This window comes from Urocitellus parryii, chromosome 2 (assembly GCF_045843805.1).
Source record: "Urocitellus parryii isolate mUroPar1 chromosome 2, mUroPar1.hap1, whole genome shotgun sequence".
NCBI lineage: Eukaryota > Metazoa > Chordata > Mammalia > Rodentia > Sciuridae > Urocitellus > Urocitellus parryii.
Genome location: NC_135532.1, coordinates 3,711,807 through 3,734,131, shown reverse-complemented (window position 1 = coordinate 3,734,131; position 22,325 = coordinate 3,711,807). Strand labels below are relative to the sequence as shown.

The 22,325-nt window shown below is 46.1% G+C and overlaps 1 protein-coding gene across 1 annotated transcript in view; it reads left to right on the top strand.

Annotated features, from left to right (window-relative positions):
- The window catches only part of Myo16 (myosin XVI), a 394,733-nt gene that overhangs the window by 195,590 nt on the left and 176,818 nt on the right, over positions 1 to 22,325 (top strand). Inside the window, exons 16-19 of the mRNA XM_026399873.2 lie at positions 6,512 to 6,623; positions 9,538 to 9,655; positions 10,424 to 10,495; positions 11,648 to 11,795. Coding sequence (XP_026255658.2) covers positions 6,512 to 6,623; positions 9,538 to 9,655; positions 10,424 to 10,495; positions 11,648 to 11,795 — 450 coding nt within the window. The remainder of the gene's footprint in view (positions 1 to 6,511; positions 6,624 to 9,537; positions 9,656 to 10,423; positions 10,496 to 11,647; positions 11,796 to 22,325) is intronic.

The following is a 22,325-nucleotide window of genomic DNA, read 5'->3' as shown; positions in this document are numbered from 1 at the left end:
ACTAGTTCATGGAGACACACAAACATCAGAGCTCCGTAATGTAGGGTGGACTCGGGAACAGTACAACTGTGCACAGTCACAGAGGTAGCAGAGAACTGGGTGGTGCTGGGGCCTGTGTGACAGTCACCATGAGGGAGAGCCAACAGGTTGGATGAGCTCCCTCCACCTCCACGGGGCCAGCTTCCTCCCTTCCTCTCTCCCTCTCCTTCCTTCCTTTCCTTCCTCTTTTGTTTTCCCACTGCTCCCTATATATTAAACACCTGCTGAATACACACATTGTCAGATGATACTTTTTATTCAATTAGGAATTTCCTGTCATCTATCACTTTAAGAACACAGAATTCAAGAATTAATGACTGTCCCTAAATAGTTAATTGACGTTTGGAGAGAAAGAATGAACAAAAATAAATAAGTGAGCAGGGGAATCACAGTTGGGTGGGCAGGTTTTTGCTGAGATGACCTCAGAAGTCTCCTTGCAGTCACCAAATGAACCGGACATTTAAGGTCAGGAACTTCTTTTCATTTATTAAAAGAAATGGCTGTGTGCTTGGTAGCAGTGACTCTGAATGTGTGTAGGATTGCCCTCCAGAGCCCCCGAGTACTTTCCATGCTCTTTCTGCGACTGGTGCTGACCCTCGGCAGGGAGCAGCCACAGGCCCTTGCCACATCCCCCTCCCCAGCCTTGTTCCCACAGGAACCTTGTGACTGAGCCTGGGGGTTCTAGGGTCAGGAAGGGCGTGTGCTGGTTGATCAGGAGCTGTGCGACCTTTGAGGAGCTCCCGTTCCCTGGCAGGTCACATGGTGAAATGATCCCTGTTTTGCAAGTCACTGTGATGACTGGGGAAGTGCCACAGACTCACTCGAAGAGGAGGACTTGGAACCTCAAGGGATATGAGTTCCTGCCGCTGTTCTTTCAGAGTATGATTAGTCAAGCTGTGTGAACCGAGCCTCGAGTTTTCTCCATAATCCTTCACCCCTTGGCAGAAACACCTAGAGCCTCCCCCCAGTTAGCCAATCTTATCAAAAGAAGGCAACGGATGCCCTTAAGGTGACCAGTTCTGGTATTTCTGACTCTGGACACTGAGATACTTCTGTTTCCAAATAGTAGTGTTTCTTATCACCGTGAATTAAAAGGAGATGATTAAAATGCAGATCGTTTATGCTGCAGGTGTGAGACTTTGATTCTCAAATAACAAAGAAGACATGGAACGTTGAGTCTTAGGGTTTGGAGACATCTTGAGACCACAGGTCAGCAAAACAGAAAACCCTGGTCAGATGATGGAGGGTGGCTTGATCCCCTGTGCTATGATGGTTTGCGACATGAAGTTGGAATGGTCACAGCTGGAATCCGGAAGCCTCTGGCAGTAGTCCACGCCATCCCGCCTACCTGTAGTGACAGAAGTCTGCAGAGGCCACTATAACACTGCACACGTGAATCTCAGCTTTCAGGCACTTCCTGGGGCAAAGCCATCAAGTGAGAACTACGGTCTTTTATCTATTTATTAGTTTATCTGAGAATAAGCTAAAAGTGAGTTCTTTGGAATAAGATGTTCTCCATTGCTAGTAGCATTTGTTTCTCAGAATGCTCCTTCATTTCACTTGGCTTGGTTATTTGACAAAGAGCTTCATTGCCGTCCGGGCACATGGACTAAAAGTCCCTGTTGTGGACAGGAGTCTGTCCAGGGAGCAGTCCTGTGCCTTTTATGTTTGGAATTCTGAATGCAAAAGTGCATCAGCCTCTTAACAGGGTACCCACAGAAGCATCTTGATGCACAAGTGGAGAATGTTATTACTCTATTTCTTTTAAATCCATGTGTACTTCATCTTTCAGATAATAAAATAAAGGTTTAAATGTTTCTAGAAAGAATCAACTCTTTTGATTCTCAGTTTAATTATTTTTCCATGAATATTTTCCCAATATTTTTGTCCTTATGCAAAGTTTCATGATGAATAATTTTAAAGGGGGACAATAGTGCCTTTAATCTCCAAAATATAAGTGTATAATTTTTTTCATAACATTCACATTTTAAAATAAAATTTTATGCTGATAATTAAGACATGTATTTCAGTTGAAATCATCTCAAATGCTATGAGCAGCAGAAAAAAATTTCATTTTTTAATATTTTTTTCTTTTGTACCAGGAACTGAATCCAGGGGTACTTCACCACTGAGCCACATCCCTAGCCCTTTTTAATTTTTTTTTTTAATTTTGAGACAGGGTTTCTCTAAGATGTTTCAGGCCTTGCAAAGTTGCTGACGCTGGCTTTGAACTTGTGATCTTCCTTCCTCAGCCTCCTAAGCCACTGGGACTATAGGTGTGCACCATGTTGCCTAAAAAGACGTTTTTTTTTTTCTTTTTATCATCATTATGCCAACCAGTTTTCCTGCTGCAGAGGAAGGTGCTTCACCCCATATGAAAACATCCTTCCTTCCATGAGGCAAACCCTCTTTGCCTGTTCTCCTTCTGGTCCACTTCATGCCCAGAGCCTGCCTGTAACTGCAGCATTGACTTTGCGTGGCTGCTCCTCCCAGAGCCAGGAACACGTCTGCTGTGGTCCTCGTGCCCCACATGGGACAGGGCACAGCTGCTGCTCCTCCTGTACCACACTGCAGGAGCAGTTTCGGGTGACCCTGGAGGGAGCCCAGGAGGAGCATGCTGGGTTATTTCTTAGGGAATTTCAGAGAAACGGTGACCGTTGAACTTTTAACTCCACAGTTAGAGGAGCCAGTTGCTCTGTGATCACCCTCAATACGATGTTAACCTACACAGTGATCAAGGGTGGCATAAGACAGAGGCATGGAAGAAGCCTCCCTTTGACGCGTTGTGTCTGAGGTGGCATTATGGAAACATGGTGTTTGGCTCAGAAACTGCCAGTTCTGAATGTGGGTAGCTGTAGGGAGCAGATGGAGTGCTTTATCCCCATCAGAGGTATCACCATTGTGTGTGTGTGTGTGTGTGTTTGAGTATGAGTGTGCATGAATGTGTGGTGTGTGTGAGTGCAAGTAGGAGTGTGAGTGAGAGTGTGACATGGCACAAGTGTATTTTAGTGTTCGAGCAACAGGAGAGCATGTGAGGGTGAATGTGTGTGACTGAATGTGTATGAGAGAGAGTGTTTGGGTGTGTGCATGATTGTGTGTGTGCATGAGTGTGTTAGATAGGTACATGAGTGTGAGTGTGCCTGTGAGTGCATGTTTGTGTCAGTGTCTGAGAGTATATGAGTGTGATTTGCACGTGTTTGTATGTCAGTGTGTACATGAGTATGTGTGCATCAGTGTTTGAGAGTGAGTTTGGGTGTAAGCATGTGCTTACACATTCAATGTGCATGTAAATGCAAATATGTATGGGCTGGGGATGTGGCTCAAGTGGTAGCGTGCTTGCCTGGCATGCATGCGGCCCGGGTTCGATCCTCATCACCATATACAAACAAAGATGTTGTGTCCGCCGAAACTAAAAAATAAATATTAAAATTCTCTCTCCCTCTCTCTCTCTCTCTCTCTCTCTCTCTCTCTCTCTCTCTCTCTCTCTCTCTCTCTTTCTCTCTCTCTTAAAAAAATAAATGTGTGGGTATGTGTGTATGTGTGTGCATGTGTGAAAATGTTTGTGTTGTGTAACCATGAGTGTGTCAGAGTATATGAGTATCTGTGAGTGTATTAGAATGTATGACTTTGTGTGCATGACTATGAGTGTGTTAGTGTGTTTGTGGGTTTTGTGAGTGTGCATATATCTGTATGTGTGATAGTATATGAGTATATAGAAATGTGTTTGAGCATGTGAGTATGAATCAGTATTTGTGAGTGAATGTGTGTGTGCACTGAGGTATGTGCATGAGTGTATTTGTGTGTGATAATTTGAATGGGAGTGTGTGTATGAATGCGAATGTGTTACTGTGTGTGAATGTGTATTTGTGTCAGTGCATGAGTGCACATGAGTTTGGAAGTTTGGTTTTGCATGCTTTTGTGTGTTAAGGTGTTTGTGTGCATATGTGTGTATATGACACTGAGCATATGAGAGCACAGGTATTTATGTGTTTGAGTGTGTGCATGTGTATGAATGTATTAATGTGCATGAGTGTGTGCACATGTGTTGGAGTGTGTGCATGAGTGTATCTGTGGTACTTTGGTGTGGGTGCATTAGTGTGTGTGAATGTGAGGGTGTGTGCATGACAGCATGAGTGTAATGTGTGGGTGTGTACATAAGCATGCATACATAGTTTGTAAGAGTTTTGTAAGTGTGTAAGTGGCTATTTGTATGGATGTGTGAGTGATAAGTGCATATACATGTTTAGGAGTGTGAGTTTGAGAATGTGAATGCATGTGAGTGTGTAACTGTATAAATAGTGTATATATGAGCATATGAGTGTGTTTACATGAATGCATGTGCAGGAGTGTGTGTGAAAATGTGAGTGCATGGAGTGAGTGGGAGTGTGCTTGCTTGTGTGAGTGTGCCTGTGAGGGTCTGAATGTGGCTGAGTGTGAGTGTATTGTGCATATGTGAGTGTGTAAGAGTGTACCTGTGTAGATACTCCAGAAGTCTCTAGAGCATTCACAGTTTCTTTTCTTTGAGGCTCTTGAGTCACCAGAAGTTGTAAATGTCAGGTAAAACGACTCTGCTCCCAGGGGCACGGTCGACCAGTGTCTTTCTGACTCGTTGTCCCTCTTGACCTTCTCTTCCTGCTTCACTGCCCAAACCCCAACTTCCCCATCCTGCGTGAGCCATTGGGGGGGCTCTCAGGAGAGTGACAGCACCTGGCCCTGGTCTGCTCCCCAGCTGGCACCCGCAGCCTAGCTACCAGCTGGGCCCCACCTCTCCCCAGCAAGCACCTTGTGTTCCCACGCCTTCCTCAAGCTACCTGCACCTATGCCACTAGGTCTACCTGCCAAATGCCACTCGGTCTCTCCTGGGTAAACTGAGGCCACGGAACAGTGGTCCCCTGAGCTGCTGTGGGCCTGAGTGGTGGAGTTGGTCACCTTTCCTGGCAAGTCTGCAAGGCAGTGGTGGCCTTTCTGCCTATAGGCACAGCCACACTGTGGGGACCCTCCTCCTCCCCTCTAGGACCCACTGCCACTGTCTCTTGTCCAGTCTCCATGTGCTTCTGTCTCAGCTGGTGCACACGAGTCTGTCCCAACCCCACCCAGCCATCAGCCTGCTTCCTCCGTGGTCCCCCTGTGCCTCCCCACAGTCCACTTACGTGGCTTTAATCCCCGGCATGAGGGTGGTTTCCAGACTAGATTTTCTAGTCTTTTCTTAATTCTAGGCTCTTGTATCTGTTAAATCTTGGGCTCCACTTGAGCTTGAACTTCAATGCGACTGATAGAAAGTATGAGACTTTTCTCTCACAAGAGCATACCTGCAACTAGAGAATGCGCTCTGGTTGATGGGCCCTGATCCCAGCAGTTTCCCCAGACAGAGACTTGGAAAGCACCATTTGTTCCTGTTCTGCGGCCCTGTGCACAAACCACGGCTCCTCCTGACTGTTTCTGCCTGGCTCCCTGCTCTGTGCTCACCAGGGTTGGTCACACCTGGATCACCTGCTACCCTTAGTTGTCTCATCTCTTTCCAGGTGACCTCCCACCAGTGTGCAAGAACACTCCTGACACTCCAAGCTCGTTGTGCCTCTTTTCTGTCCCCATCCCTCCAGAACCTGCCTGAGACTCTTGTGCAGGGTGTACAAAGCTCTGGTGCTTCTCCAACCTAGCAGCCCCTGGCCACGGCTCCTTAGAGTGCATGTGCAGACTCTGTGCTCCTCATGCACCACGCTGCACAACGCTGTGTGTCTTCATACTGTTGTATCCCGGGTCAGCCTTATGGCCTCTGTGCTTGGCCAGTCTTGCTCATGTGCTGCTCTTTGGAACCGGAGCCCACTCCTCCAAAGCGTTTCCTCCTTGTCCACATCTGGGTACTGCTGCCTCCCTACACTCAAGCACTGTGCAGCCCTCCTTTTCCCCACCTGCCCACCGCCATCTTTGCTGCCCCTGGGTATGTTGTGTTTCACAGTTGAGGTCCAGGGAGGGTTCCTTCACCTCCACATAGTCCTCAGCTGCCTGCTGTTTCCTGTATTTGGTAGGTGATTCATGTGTTTGTTGAATGAAAAGAATAAATTAATGAATTAATCAATTACCTTATAATTAAAAGGTACCGACAAGAAGAAACGATGTGAGTGTAAGTTAGTCTCTTTAATGCACATATTAATTACAATGCATATGATAGTGCCTGCCGGATTCTGTATGAAGTGCACTGAGTACTTGGAACTTTCTCCTTTCACAAGGCTGGGTGCAGCTAAGGTGAGAGGCATGTCACATGGTGCAGTTATGTTCTGGTACAGCCAGAACGGGGTTTCTTCCTTTCCTGAAACAGTATGTGCTGTTACATTCTGAAAGCTTTGTAAACACGCCAGGACACAATGTCCAGGCGATTTCCATTATTATGGAGACCAAATATGGCTGAAGTGTCTTTCAATCACTCGAGTTTCACTCCGGGCCAAGCCCTAAAGCCGTGTCTTTGTCCCAACAGGTACTTGAACCAGACCACACGGGAAGACGTGTCCACAGCAGAGCGCTCTCTGAACAGGGAGAAGTTCGCGGTTTTGAAACAAGCTCTGAATGTTGTCGGCTTCAGCGCCGTGGTGAGTGCTACTGTGTTTCACTGAGTGAACCTCCCTCCACAGCCCAGGGGTCCACTCAGAGGCATTTCTGGACCCCACTAGGTTCCAGGTATTGCTGTAGACACCAGTGGCCTAGCAGAGCGCAGATTCTCCTGCCCCCAGCGCTCACTAGAGGGTCAGGAGACAAAGGAGACGTGGATGGTGGCAGGGACTAGGAACCGTGGACAGAGTGGGACAGGAGAGGGCACACTGTCAAGATGGTGGCCAAGGAGCCTATCCATGTCCAGAACAGACCCAGCATCCCTGCCCGCCAACCTACCCAATAACTGTGGATTGAGCAGCTGCCCACTGTCCAGAATCACAATGTGAGCACTTTAAAATAAATGTCTCCTCAGGCAACAGAAAACTTTATTCTTAAATACCAAGTCGAAGAGCTGCCCATTTTCACGGAAAAGCCGCAGCCTGCCACATCAGTGCTGGTGTCCCCGTTGGTGGGCACAGTGTTGTGGCTGTGAGCCTGTGTGGCTGTAGGGTGCTTGAAGTGAGGTCAAGGAGGTGAAGAATGGGACTCTAAGTGATTCCTTCTTTTAATTAATTTAATTAATTTAAGTGAAAGAACCATATGTGGTTAGTGGTCCCTGACCTCTGCTTCCTGGGCGTGTTTTCTGCATGCCCTTATGTGACACTGTTTTGGATTTTGGCCACGTCCTCAGAAACGAGGAGCGTGAGGTTGCTGGGGTATGCCAGGAGTCCCCCGATTTCGTCACCCACGTAAATGCCATCTGTCTGTCTGAAGCCAGTGTGTCCACTCCTGCCAGCCTGTCTTTGCCCTGGCCACAGGTGTGGCTGATGGGTGGTGTGGGAGGGGTCGGGAGAGCACCCGGGAAGGGCCAGGAGTGGACTGTGGAATCCATGCGGGCTCCTGGCCCGGCCCACCTGCTCACCACAGAGACGGGGTGAGCTGAGTGTCTGTCTGGGTGGAGCGGGCCGGCAGTGCCACGGTCAGGCCGCGTGGCCCTCTGCCCTCCTCTGCAGTCTCCTCTGCCTTCCCTGGCTCCAGCCGCTCGCACGGCCCTGTCCTCTGGCTGCTGCTGCTGTTTTGTTTCCCTCCCTTCGTGCCTGAGATGCCCACCTCCCCTACAGGAAAAAGGGGCACAGAGAGGGGCAGGGAGCCCTTCTACCTAAAGACCAGTTGCTTGGAAACAGGGCTTTGAAACCCCGTGATTGATCCTCAAAGGCTGGGCAGGCAAAATGCACCCGCTGGCCAGGTAGCTAGTGGAGAATCGGACAGCCTTTTTGGTAAAAGACATGTATATTTTAACAAAAGACATGAAATGCACCTCTTCATCGTGATCCTTTAAAGTGACTTGAATGGGGACAGTTATTTCACTCAGGAGGGATATATAATTTCCCTTACCAGCCAAAGGACAGTGTTTCTGGGCTGAGCACCTGGGGTCAAAATGTGTCAGGCACCATGGGCCCCAGAGTTGTGCATAGAGATGCCTCCACCTCCGCCCTGTCCCCAGTGGCCGCAGGGGACCATTACTGAACACAGACACAGCCTAGCAGCCCCCCCCCCAGAGGGCCTGATGTCTCCCTCTGTCTCGGAACTCACCACCTCACAGTGGGCACCGCAGGTGGCACCCACAGCTCTGTCTCCACCCTGAAGGGAAAGACCCTTGAGGACGGTGCACATTCTTCTTGTCTGTCTATCCAGAGGAGTCCACTCTGCAGGCTCCGGGACACGAATGAAGAGTTATTAGAATTACTGAAAAGGGAAACCGCTGTCGGAGAGTCTCATGGGCTGGGAAATGCTATTCTATGAAGCAAGATGGATTAAATTGGAAGCCCTGAGTTGGGGTTTAGGATTAGCAAACATGTTTTTGAGTGACGCCGTGATCAGAGTGGTCAGCCTGGAGAGTATCAAGGTCACCTCTCCCCATGCTCTCGTGCTCCAGATGATTCTGAAATCATGGCTTTCCATGAAAACGGAGTGATTTGGAGGAAAGTCACAGAACCCCAGGGATGCTGCTGCTTTGATCTGTGTTTGTAGGTCAAATGAGATTGTGGGTAGGACGCCCTCCATGTGGGCCTGGCCGGGGCTTATTCCTGAATTAGGGGACTGAGAACTAAGGGGCCCTGGCCTCGGCCCTGGCTCAGCCTCTTCCACTGTGGACAGTATCGTGCTAAGGACTGGGTGCTAGGGAAGCATCCCTTACGGCGGCTCTTTCTTGATTTTCCATTCTTGCCAAAAATCGCCTTTCCTCACTCAGACCCCAGGCGTCCGTCTTCCTTCTGCAGAGGGGGGTTCTCAGAGCTCCCCTCAGCACACTCTCTCTTCCTGAGCGTCCTGCTCAGGCAGTTGGGGCCCACGTCTGTCTGTTCCCTGGTTTTCCTTAAGATGCCTGGAAACACAACTAGCCACTTGTTTCTCTAGCTCTGTGACCACCACCTCCGTTTGTGTCACGGGGAGGGAAGGAGGAACAGCTGCCACAGAGTGGGCTCCTGAGGAGGGCAGCCACAGTGCTGTCCAGCTGGGCCCCCTGGCCTTGGCAGGCCGGAGTCGGCCTTAGAGGACCCGAGGGAAGTCTGACCTCACAGGTGAGGCCCAGCCAGTCAGACCGCAGTACAGACCATTCGTGTTTGGGTGTGACGGTTATCAGAACCCCTCGATTTCTATCAGAAGAGCACTTTCTCACTGTCTTATATCTGAGGAACAGAAACATTGATGTAGAGGAAATGTGCCTTGAGCCATGAGATTGTGGTTTTGAGGCAGACATTGGTGGTTCTTTCACCAAACATTTAGAATCTGAAGCCACAATCCTATGAACAAGGGCCACACCCCTTTTGTACCCTCCAAGACTTTTAAAGGATCTTTGTTTCAGTCTTTCCTCTAAGCAAGACTGTTGATGCTCTCTATTTGTAAACTGTGCAGGAGGTGGAGAACCTATTTGCTATTCTAGCAGCAATATTGCACCTTGGAGACATCCAGTTCACCGCGCTGACGGACGCTCACTCTGCCTTTGTCTCTGACCTCCAGCTTCTAGAACAAGGTCAGTGGAGTGGTGAGCAGGAACCTCACTGCTGTGCAGTTTTGCCGAGCTGCCAGTAGATGGAGACACAGTACAGAAAAGCCCGGGGCACAAGCCCTTCTCAGGAGTAGGGCTCAACGTGGGGAGCATCTACTTTGCTTTATGAGTGGCCTGGCTCTGAGGGCCAGTGTGTGCTGCAGGGCCCTCTTCCAGCAGCTCTGCTTCTTCCGCACTTACTTGAGTTCACTTTTTATTGTTCTTAAGTGTTCTCTGCCTCTAGCCATGGCACCCAGTTTATATGGGGGAGATGTTGGTAGCTAAACATTTTAAACAAGATGTAGCGGCTTCCCTTCAAATGCTATCTTTTCTGCAATATATGTTTTTGGCAACTTTGACTTAGTATGAGACCTTGCCAAAAATTTCTCTCATCTTTGAAATGACCTTTCTAGTCACCCCCACTTAAAAAAAATTACCGTAAAACTAAAGGAGCCTATCTTCACTATATCAAAGTGATCTAGTGAAGAATATGGAGAAAACAATTCATCACTATCTGTGAGAACAGCAGTGCCCCCAGACCTGTTACGATTTCATGCGCAGAGCCACAAGAACTTAGTGACAAGTTGATTCCTTTAAGATGTTTCTCTGGTTGAACTTGACAATTACAGTAGTAGTTACTTTTCTTTAATACATGTGTTCTCATGTGTCTATGTAAAGATGTCCTATATATATAAATGTTCTGAGTATCAAACGTACACTAACTTGAGTTTTATAATACTGCTTCAATTTCAGTGGCTGGAATGTTACAAGTGTCCACAGATGAGTTGGCCTCTGCCTTGACCACGGACATCCAGTATCTTAAAGGTTAAGTTTTCTGTACTCGGACTTTCATCCTGGTCCAATTCATGGTCTTCTTTCAAACAGAGAGCCCAAAGACAGCTTGGGCTGTGCCCCCTGGGTGCAGCGGATCTTGGGATTGGGTGCCTGTTTGGCCTCTGGACGTGACTGCATTGTCAACCCTGGGCTCCCGGGAGAGAGCACAGGGTCACCCCTTCTGGTCAATCCATCAGCTTAGAAAGACAATGCTGTCAGTCCAAAAGGATTGATCCCCATCAAATGTGGCCCCTGCCTGTGTGAGGTCACACTGCCCTCCTGAGTGGGGACTCCCTTTCCTTCACCTCCAGGGCCATACGTGGCTGCCCCTTACTGGGCATTGGTGGCCATAGCATGGTGCCAAGTGCTTCTCCGAATCATCACAGATGGGCATAACTGTTTCCATTTTAACTACAGATGATGGGAATAAGATCCAAAGAAGTTAAATAGCTTTGCATACCAAATTGATAGTGCATGAAAGCTGGGGTGGGGACCTCAGCCTCCTTGGCCCCAGATGGCTGTGGAGAGCTCTCTGCTGCCTGGGCTCCCCTCATAGGCCAGGAGCCCACCTCCTGCCTGGGCTTCAGCTCATAGGCCAGGAGCCCACCCTCCTGCCTGGGCCTCCGCTCATAGCCCAGGAGCCCACCTCCTGCCTGGGCCTCCTCTCATAGGCCAGGAGCCCACCCTCCTGCCTGGGCCTCTGCTCATAGGCCACGAGACCACCCTCCTGCCTGGGCCTCCTCTCATAGGCCAGGAGCCCACCCTCCTGCCTGGGCCTCCGCTCATAGGCCAGGAGTCCACCCTCCTGCCTGGGCCTCACTCATAGGCCACGAGACCACCCTCCTGCCTGGGCCTCTGCTCATAGGCCACGAGACCACCCTCCTGCCTGGGCCTCCTCTCATAGGCCAGGAGCCCACCCTCCTGCCTGGGCCTCCGCTCATAGGCCACGAGACCACCCTCCTGCCTGGGCCTCACTCATAGGCCACGAGACCACCCTCCTGCCTGGGAGCTGGTTAGTCAAGGCCTCAGTCAAGGCCTGCTTTCCTGGCCATTTCTTGGTTTCCCATGAAGCAGAAGTCTTGAGGCCGAGGCTCCTGGCCCAGCGGAGCCCTGCCGTCACACCTCCTATTCTTTGTGTTTTAGGAGACTTGATCATACGACGACACACTATACAGATTGCTGAATTTTACCGTGACCTCCTGGCCAAGTCCCTGTACGGCCGCCTGTTTGGCTTCCTGGTGAACACCGTGAACTGTTGCCTGCACAGTCCAGAGGAGCAGGAGCACAGAAGGTAGGTACCAGGCGGCCACCCGCTCTGCTCCTGCTGCAGGAGACTGCCAGGCTCTGCTGTGACAGATGCTCCCTGGTACAGTGTGCCGGTTCCTTCTGACAAGTCCCTTTACTTGAAGGTCTTAGGGATTGTTCTTTAGAGGTGCGGCCCCCCTTCCCACCCACACACCTGTTGAAGGGCTGAGTCACCTGGTAGACACAGGCGTGCCCACGCACTCTCTGGAGTGAAGGTACACAGGCCTTTTGCTCCAAGAAATGTCAAGGTTCTATGAACCTAGGAGACTGTCTCAGGGCACCCGCAGCTCTGGTGTGTGAGTAGTCCAGATCTCTCTCAGAACTATTCAGTGGTGTGCGTAATTCCTCCTCTTCTTTCTCTACTTGGATTATTTGACAAGGGTCTCTGAGGTAACCATCTTGGCTCATGCCCTTAATCATCTTTAAGCAGAGGCTTTTCAAGGCCATTTGATCATCTAAAAAAATTATAGATTTCCATGGCATCTCGTCAATAGAAGACTTTGTTACGATCCTTGCCACTGATAATGACCTTGAGCAAACAATTACAAGGAGAATTACATCAAGCAGTCTTCACAGTGTGCTTGTCTTTGAATGAAACCCTCTGAGAGTTTTCTTTTTGTCCACATAGGCTTCTTTACCAAATTCCTGACCTCTGCTGCTTTCCCAAATTTCTTGGAAACCATTAAAACAACAACATATTAATGGGAAAGTTCTCAAGTAGATGTGGATATCTCAAAAAAGGTTTCAAGTTCAAGGGGATACCACATTCTTATTAAAATGTGCACATTTAAAATCCCACTGCACATTGATCAGTGTATTCAATACATGGCCTGTGGTTTGGGGTAGCTGTGGAATAATCTACATTTCAGCAGAAATAACCTAGTGTTCTTGTGATGAGGCCTCCAAAGTTTGCTGTTATTTCAGTTATTTGTGATTTTCCTTTATGATGATTATTCACAGAATGTTACTTATGCGCTAAATTTGCCAAATGAAACTTGCATAAAATTATTAGCAGCCTTGCTGAAGTTGTCATTGGTAAATTAATATGAAATTATTATATAAATGCAGCTGTACATAGAAACTTCCATAAAATTTCCATTTGACATTTAAATTTTACAGAGCCTTGCATTTATGTAATTAGAAATATTTATACATGGTCTAGACATTTGAACAAGTACGTGCATGCATACGCACCCCCTGAAATGTAAATATAAATGAAGAAAAACATGATTTCCCTTCAGTGGGAAATTTGCTAAACCGAAAGGAATGAGTGTAGGAATTAATGGGAAAATATAGGTAAATGAACATCTGCTATGTGTAACTTCTTAGAGGGAATCCTGGTTGGAGTCATGACTCCTATTTTCCCCATTCTCCCTCTTCTGTGGGTCGCGCAAACTTGGATCTGTATCCACAAATAATGCAAGGAAAGGTTGTGTTTGCAGTATTCCTAACAGAGATTCAGGGGAAGCTTGAGGTTTTGCAAATGTACAGATCCACTTTTAAGTCACAGAAAGTCTCAAAAATTTGGGTAACTTTAGACTTTTATTGTTTATCAATCCCTTGAAATTTTGTGATCATGTCAGAAAAGATAATCAATTTGAAAATGTTAACCCCCATGGCTGAAGTTGGCAGGCATGTTGGAATCGATGGCGCAGGCATTTCTATACTCTATTGGCAAGTTTTCAAGAGAGAATCAACATAAAGAGGATCTGTTCTAATAAGTAACACGGGGAAAACAAGTGGGACCAGCTGTCTTCTCTTGGAGGGTAACCCATGTCCTGGGTCACAGCAAAACAGGTAGAAGGTGAATGATAGGTCACATTTCAAACAGTTGTCCTTCTCCCCCTCGATTCCTAGTAGGTTTCTTTCTAAGTGGGAACCCTGGGGGTAGCCCAGGTGAAGTGTGATGAGCAGTTGATGAAGAGGAGGGAGTGGTTCCACTGTTGTGGCCCGGCCTTGGCATCTGGGCCGCTACCTGTCCCGGACTCTGCACACGGGGCCACCTGGCCAGCAGCCACTGTTCAAGGGCCATGTTTAGTGGTCTCCTGATTCAAGAATCGAAACACGCGGACATTCATTAGGTCTGATTCAAAATGACTGAGCCCAAGAAGGCAGAAAGACATCATAATGATAGCAATAAGAACAGCAACAGTCAGACCACGTATTTTATTTCTTTAACACTTCATTGTTGACAAATATAAATGACCTTCAGGAGGTTTCCTGTTAAACGGCCAAACATGACCTCTTACTGTTGAGGAAGCCACAATGCGGGGAAATTGTGGGGGGAGCCTCTGCCCGCTTCCTGCCCTCCTCCCAGCGCCCTGCCTCTGAGAAGCCCACTTTAGAGCTGGCCGTCTCCCACACTGTAACGCTCGGAGACAGAGGAGGTCATGTATCATTTAACTTTTCATGAGAATGTCATCGCTATAAAACTAGCTATTGCAACCCAGGGTGATGCACACAGGGCCCCACGTCTGTTCTGCAACCCAGGGTGATGCACACAGGCCCCCTTATTAGAAACTTAGAATTCTTCATATGTCTTCAGACACCAAACCTGCATTGATTTCAACTCATTTGCTTCATAAGTTCTGAATAAAAAAATAGAGATATACATATATCCACATATGTAATTATATATAATAACCTTAATACATTACAATATATTTCTTGGATATCCATACTATATTCATATTTATGTTTTATTATATTTGTTATTTACTGTAAATAAGTACATGGTATACATATTTAAGGGTGTAGTATACATATCTAAGAAATATAACCTACAGAGCATTCCCCCATTTAGTATAAGTAACACCTTAAGAATAAATAGATTGAATTTAGCAATACGTGAATTTGAAGATACAACTCAGCAACATGGCAGAGGGGTATTGAAGATACTGCTTTCATCTATTCGGTTTTGTCTGCATGATTGAAATCCACATTTTTGGCCAGCACCATTTGACATGTCAATACAGTATAGTAAGTAAATTGAGTTTTAAACATATGCATAGATGTGGTTTTGCTTTCCGTTTAGCTCTCAGTTTCTGAAGGCTTCTTGTACTACTTCTTGCCATGTCAGAGCATTGTTATTAACTGCATGAGCTTGGAGCAGTCATTTGCCAGGCTGATAGCTCTGATAGCTCATGCGTTGCTCAGGGTTATTTGGAGGTTAAAGAGACTGCGCACATGAAATGGCTATCACAGTACAGACAGTGGTGGCCGTGGCTGGTAGGGGGACTTCCTGGTTATGTTCTTTGTTTATGAAGGAGGAAAGGTTTTAAAAAATATAGATGGCGCAGAGGGAAGCCCAAGGTACCGTCCAGTCTCTTCCTTCAGATTGCACTCAGTAATCAGATTGTTTTAGAAGCAGTAAGTAGAGGAGATGGTTTTGTTTTTAGAAATAGAAATGTCACTCTTCACCTAACACTGCTGGGGCCTTAAGGGGCTTCTCTTGGTTTCTTGGAGGTGAGCCATGATCATGGATTTGCGTGGACAGCTTCCCACAGTTTGCTTTCTGTCTTACACAGGTGTAAGGCGTTTGCAGAGCGCCTGACTCCAGGCCAGAGCAGAGTTTGTGGTCTTTGATTGTTGCAAAGAGAAGGTGCGCGTGGGTGAGAAACTTCTGTCTCCCTGTCCACAGAAGTGTCTGGAGGGAAGGAAGTAACAGGGCAGGGTGCTCCTTGCAGTGGAGGGACTGGGGGCCTGGTGTCCTGACATAGAAGGCCTTCAAGAGCAGATAGCCATGCTGCCGGGGCACAGGGGCCCGCCCGGCAGGTGGCGAGGCAGAGGGCAGAGGGTCTGAGGTGTCAACATGCAGGTGATGATCTTTCCCTGGGAGGCCTGGAGCCACCATCCCTGTGATAGTCCAGGTTTGGTCTCCTCCTCCATATCTTAAGGTTGACTTGCCATTGACCAAAAAAAGTCACTTTTGAAATTTCTCTATTAAATATCCCCTTTGCCACCTGAATATCTGGACTATGGGTTTAAGTAGCAAAAGGAAGTGCTAAACAGAGGAGAAGGAGTATAAAGGAAAACTATTTTCAGTCAGTGTGGAATTCCCTAGAGGCCCAGCAGGATGCCATCAGCACATTTCCCAAATGGCCCATGTGTCTCCAACAGCCCAATTGATGGAGTCGTGAAAGTTGGCAACTTAAGCAGTGTCTCAAAATTAATGACTCACCCTCCTCCGGAATGAGCCAGAAGAATACATCCCAAAGGCTGGAAACTGAAGTCCTCTCAGCATGTTAGGCTGGTGCCCCTGGCCTAGCATCCACAGCCCTAAGAGAAGGGTCCAGATGCAAGCAGGACATCGACACCAGCCAGAGAGCAGCCAGCACACTCGCCTGTGACCCCGCCACTCGGGAGGCCAAGGCGGAGGATCCCAAGGCCCAGGCCAGCCTGAGCAATGTAATGAGGCTGTGTCTCCAGAAATAAATAGGGCTGGGGGTGCACAGTGGTAGAGCACCTCTGGATTCAATCCCCAGCACTTCAGGGAAAAGAAAAAGAGTAGAGCAGCCACTGAACATTCTTCACAAAGGTGACTCTTGTTAGTCAAGGCTTACCCTCCTTTCTTAACTAGATGGGCCAAGTATTTTAGGAGAATTCATTATAGCCTGGAAGAATCATGCAGACAGGTTTTTACAAAGCGGCCATTAGCATTTTGGAAGATCAGCATTTGGTCTGAAGACTGTCTCTCTGCCTCAGGACGCTGAGGGCTGATCTTTACCTTGAACTCTGAAAAGAAGGTGGATTAGAGAGGATTAGGTGAAGCTGGTTCAAGTTTCTGCTTCCTAATTCCAGGCACTGCCTTTGTACTCCTAAGGCTCAGTTCCTGCGCTACTAGTTTAGACAATTTGGTGTCCTGTGTGCTCACCACTGCTTGGTTCCTGAGGATTTTATGTCAAGGGAGTATTGTTGCTGTTCATACTAAGGGATAGATTTCCTCTGGCTTCCATTTGTTTGGGGCTGAATCAATCAGGTAGCCACCCAGTGAGTGGCATGAACACCCATGTGTACATCCATACAAACTCAAGTTCATGGTTTTCCATACCAACGCTGGGAATTAGTTGCCCCCAAATCCATATATGTGGGCTGTAATCATTTCTTAATTTATTAAATAAATTCATGCATTCTGAATTCATACCCTCAGTGTTATTGATAGTTTCCTGATATTCCTGAGGATTTTTAAATGTAAGTAATTTTATAATGATTTTCTAGCTGACTTTTTATTTTTAAATCAAGGAATTATCTTTTGAAATTTTAAGTAAAATTTGTTAAAATTTGTTATTTTAAAATCAGACATAAAATACCTCCAAATATGTCAATACTATTATTTAAATACTAACATGATGGTAAGTATGTTAGTCTATTTTATAAGAGTTTTTTTTTTTTAATTTTAAGTAGATAGGGTGTTTGGAGTATAATGAGGGTCTAAGTTCTCGTCCATTGGAGACAGAAAACCAGAAAGTTTGCCTGTAAACTGCTCTGGCCTCAGGATGGGGTGATAATGAACCCTACATGTCCCAGGGTTGAGGTGTGGATCTGCCCTGCGGGCACAGGGCATCTGTGGCTTCACCAAGCACCCAGGGACAGCTTCAGGTTTCATCTTGAGGCTTTTCGTCTTATTGCATTTTGCTTTCTCATCAAGGGCCTTCGCCGTTACTCCTGCAACCTACTTCCCACGTCAGTGCCCACCCTTGCTGTGCTGAGCACGGTAGCAGGTGGCGGTGTGTCAGTGTGCTCTAGGCTGTGGTTGACTATTTTTTTATTGAAGTGCAATCAGTGATCAGCAAGGCACAGTAGGTCTGAGACTTAGGGATCAGAGAGCACTGACGCTGAGGGCTCACCGTCTTGTTTTATAGGATGCAGAAGCCTAAAATTCAGGTCAGACGTGTGTGTGTGTGTGTGTGTGTGTGTGTGTGTGTGTGTGTTGTGTCTCTATTTTATTCTCAAATTATTTCACCAAGAAGTTTTGTTTCTTTTTTTAGAAATGTCAGATTCTAGGTATGATTTTTTAAAAAAGTAGAATATAGCCATAACGGATGTAACAAATTGTTCTTACCAGAAAATAATACGTTGTTCCTGCCAGAGTATAACCGGTTTATCTTTTACAAGGAATTGAATTCATCTTGGGCAGGGTAACTCTTTTGGTAAAAGTGGGACAGTTTGCTGGGTGTAGCTCAGTGGTGGTGGTGGGGGTTCCTGGCAGGTGTGAGCTGCAGGTTCCATCCTCGAACCACACATGAAAGAGTCTGAAGACGAACATGTTCCCAGGGCGGCAGCCACTGCAAGCATTGGCTGCTGACTCTGCCCATCATCATCACTGCACCCAGGCAATCTCCCCAGCACAAGCGTGCATTCCTCGGAAGAGACGAATTTGGGGGATACCGTGAAGCATTCCTGTCACTCAGGGAGTCCCAGGGGTCTTAGGAGCTCTGTGGCAGGATGGGGAACAAAGATAAAACATCCTTCATGTCGTTCCCAGGGAACTTGACACGGTCTTTGGCTTCCAGGTCCTATTTCCTTCCATCCTGGAATCGAGTTGAGGGCCACAGAGGAAGGAGAGCACATTGAAAATCAGCTAGGTCTGGGGGCGGGGAATTAAAGAAGGTTTAAAGGGATCATCACCAAAGCCCTCATGTCAGACTTGCCCTGTCTTGGCTTGGCATGCACATTTCCATCTCTCTGACAGCTTCTTTTACATGTGCATTCCCCAGACATGCTCAGAGCCTCTCCACAGCTCAGGCTTCGAGCGCCCAAAAGCCAGCAGAGGAGAATTTTCTGTCCCTCCCAACTCTTACCCTGATCTCCTGTCTCCGACTCGTGTGGCTGCAGAACCTGCCTGCAGTTTTTGCTCAGTCAGGATCAAGAGCCACACATTGCAGGCTCTCCTTAGGATGGAAGTGTGATTCAGGGCTGCCAAGGACCCCTGCCACCCCAGTACCCTAGAGTTGGGAGGGCGGAGCCACAGTAATCAAATGGGAGGTAGGTGCTGAGGGTGGGCTCACTCCCTCGGCTAGGGAGCTGCTAAAACTCAGCGTCTGCATCCTATCATGGGGGTGGGATCTGAGTTTTCATTGATAGCAAGTCCCAGGTCACGACGACGCTATAGATGAGTGGGGTTAGCCAGACTCGAGAGTGAATCAGCACAGTTTGCACCGTACCTGAACTTCATAGCAGGTCACACAGGCATTACATGTTTGAGGGTCTATTTGAATTTTTCAAGTATCTGTTTCCCCAACATATTGAACAACAACACAACTGCAGCGTTTTGAAATTGTAGCCCTCAAGTCTAGGCAAGTAGTGAGACCACACCAGGTCGTTTAATGCAAGGAATTTAATTTAGGAAACTAATTACAAAGGAATTGGACAGACTGAGACAGCCCAGAATTAGACAGATGCAGAACGCTGCCATCCTAGGGCTCTAAGGACAAGGATTGTTTTGAGACCTCAAGGTCTAAGTCACCTGGCGGTGGTGGGGGTGGGGTGGGGGGCTGGAGGCTGGAGTCAGAGCATCCTGGGGCAGATGGGAGTACATTAGAGTAAAAGAGCCTTGGGGCTTTCCAGATGACGTCCCCCTTCCTTGCTGGAAGAAGTTGGCACAACCATTCACCAGACTTAAGTGTTTTCTGCTCCTGGGCCGGTGGCCATGCCACTCCTCACTGACCTGTGCTGACTTGGGACTCTGTGGCCACTGCAGAGTGGAGCAGTGTTAAAAGTCACTTGCGTATTTTACACACAGCTCCTGTGGCACTCCGAGAATCCCACAGGGGAGCCCTTGATGCCCCTCAGATTTCCAGAATGCAGAGAGTCAGGAGACTTAGCCCACAAAGTGGACCAGGGGATTGAAAAGCAGAGGGAGAAGGAAATGTCCCAAATGCATGGGTTTTGACTGCTATTTTGAAAACAAAATTGAAGGTTGATTTGCCCAAGAAAACACCTGACCATATGATATTTAACAGCATTTGAGAATCCTAAATGAAATAGCTCTCCCCACCCGCTCTCCCGCTTCTTTGGTCTGATTTTTAGAAGTTTACAAAGTGAAACTGCCAAGGTCAGCTGTGTACCAAGGCATCTGGTTAAAACCCATGTTTTAATTTACATACATTTCCTCCCATACAGCACTTTATTGAAATGATTACAAAGATTTCAACTTTCTGGTGGGAATTATAAATCAAAGAGATGTCTGTAGGAAAGATAAGAATCCAGAAATCAGCTCACAAGTAATTAAGTATTGGTTAAAAAAAAAGACAATTTGATGATTATTGCCTTGTTAATTATAATGAAAGTACTTAACTCTTAATAAAGGGGTTTATATTATTAATTTTCAAATATCTCATAAAAATAGTAAAACACCTGCTGTGCATTTGTGAGGAAATGAAAACAGGCTTACCCAGTTTTCCCATTTAATGCGTAATATCTTTTTTATATGTCAGATTTTCTTCTTTTTGAAAAAGTTTTAGTAATCAAGAAGAGTACAGAGTGATATAGGAGGAACCCATCTACCTACCACCTAGAATTAACACCATTAATACGTCATAACTTTGGCTTTGGATTTTTATTCAGCTGAAAGAAGCAGGGAATTGGAACTAAAATTGGAGATCCTTTGTCTTCCTGTGTAGACCCTTTCCCGGCCTCCCCTCCCCAGAGACAACAATATAATCCATTTTGTAAATCTCCCAGAATTTGATTTTTTAAATTCCTCTAGCTATTGGTTTTCCATAACAAATATAACGCACTGTGAGAATCTACAACTAAAATAATATATGTATTTAAAGTAGTATGGAAATGCTAGCCTACAATATGTCGTCTGTGCCAAGAGGTTCAACCCCACCCGGTTTTTGAGGTTTAACTTTATCATGACATCCAGAGTTAGTTCCTTCTTTTTCCTTGCTGCGTGAATTGTGAATTCCCAGGGTCTTGTCCCTGGCTCCCTGCTGAGGAACGTGGAGTCTCCTTTCACTTGTGCACGCTGAGGATTTTCCCCAGGACATAGGTTTAGTAGCAGTTCCTGCGGGGAGAGCATCAATCTGCAACCTCTGATCAGGAGGAAAGTTGCATGCATTCAGGAGAGGCAGCTGCACCTTGCGCCTTGGTGACGTGGGCACAGTGGACACATTTTCTAGTCTCCCCGGTGGTCTGACCATAGGGCCTTATCGTGGACATTCTTTCCTAGGGTCATCTTACGTTCCCCCAAAGCCTTTAGACTTTCATACTTGAGGAACATAATGGCACAAGTGAGGAATTCATTTGATCCTGTATTTTTAGTCAGATATTCAATGATCCCTCTCCTATGATTAGCAATGTTTGTTCATGCCCATCCTGATTTTTAATCTAAAACTGTATCAATGATGTATTGTTTTAATGACTTAGTTCTTTTAATAAGTTGTTATTTTCCTTATTTGTTTTGGTTGTCCCTGGGTTTTTATTTTTATATTTGAATTTTATAATCACTTTGTCTACTTACGAAAAATTCTTTTGGGATATTGACTAGAAACACATTTATTTATTAATATGGGGAAACTGTCCCTTTTAGGCTGCTGATTCCTTTCTTCCACAAATATGATCTGTATTTCCCTTGTTTATGTTGCTTATTCTTTTAATAATGTTCATAATTTTTTTTGTCAGTTTATTGCCCGTCTTTATTTGAGTTTTTTTTTCTAGGTACTTTTTACTATGTATTGCTAAAATGAATGCCATTTTTCTATTACATTTTAATTTGTTTATTGGAATAATGAATCTTGAGTTTCCTTTGTTGATCTTGTATCTAGAAATCCTGCTGACTTTTCTTATTAGTTCTAATAATTTTGCTGTGGTGTGTCTTACTAAATTGTACTGTATGTGTCCACAGATATCTTTATTCACTGTTTTTTTGTGTATCTTGTTTCTTCTTATTTTATTGCTTTGGCTAGCACCACCAGTTCATTGTGGAAAATTTGGGATGGCAACAGGTCTTCTGGTCCTTTTTTTTAATTTTTAATTTTTGATTTGTTTTAATTAGTTATACAACAGTAGAATGCATTTACGCACTTTGATATACATAGATCTTCTAGTCTTGTTCCCAAATGAATGACAATACTTCTAAAGATTTGTTTTAACAATGTACCTTCTTAGAGTTCCAAAGGTATTTTGTGACTGAGACCAAACCTGCTTTTTAAATAATTCTCCTTCTGCTCCCTCCCTTGCCAAAACTCTCTTTGAAATGGATGCTAAGTTTTATCTATTGTTTTTCTGTACCTGTTAAAATGATCACAGCAATTCTCTCCTTTTCTTTGCTTGTAGGCGAATTGCATTGATGTCTGTTGTGATGTGACATTCATTCATGGTGAAGACCAAATCTGGTCATGATACACTAGCTTCTAGTTTGCATTTATTTTCATTAGTGAGATGAGAGTATTTTTTTTTCTTCTTATATGATCCCTTGCTTTCAAATTTATATTAAAGAGGAAATGGGATAATGTTCTCTATTGTTCTTCCTCTAAAATAATTTGTACTAAATGAATAATATATTTTTTTA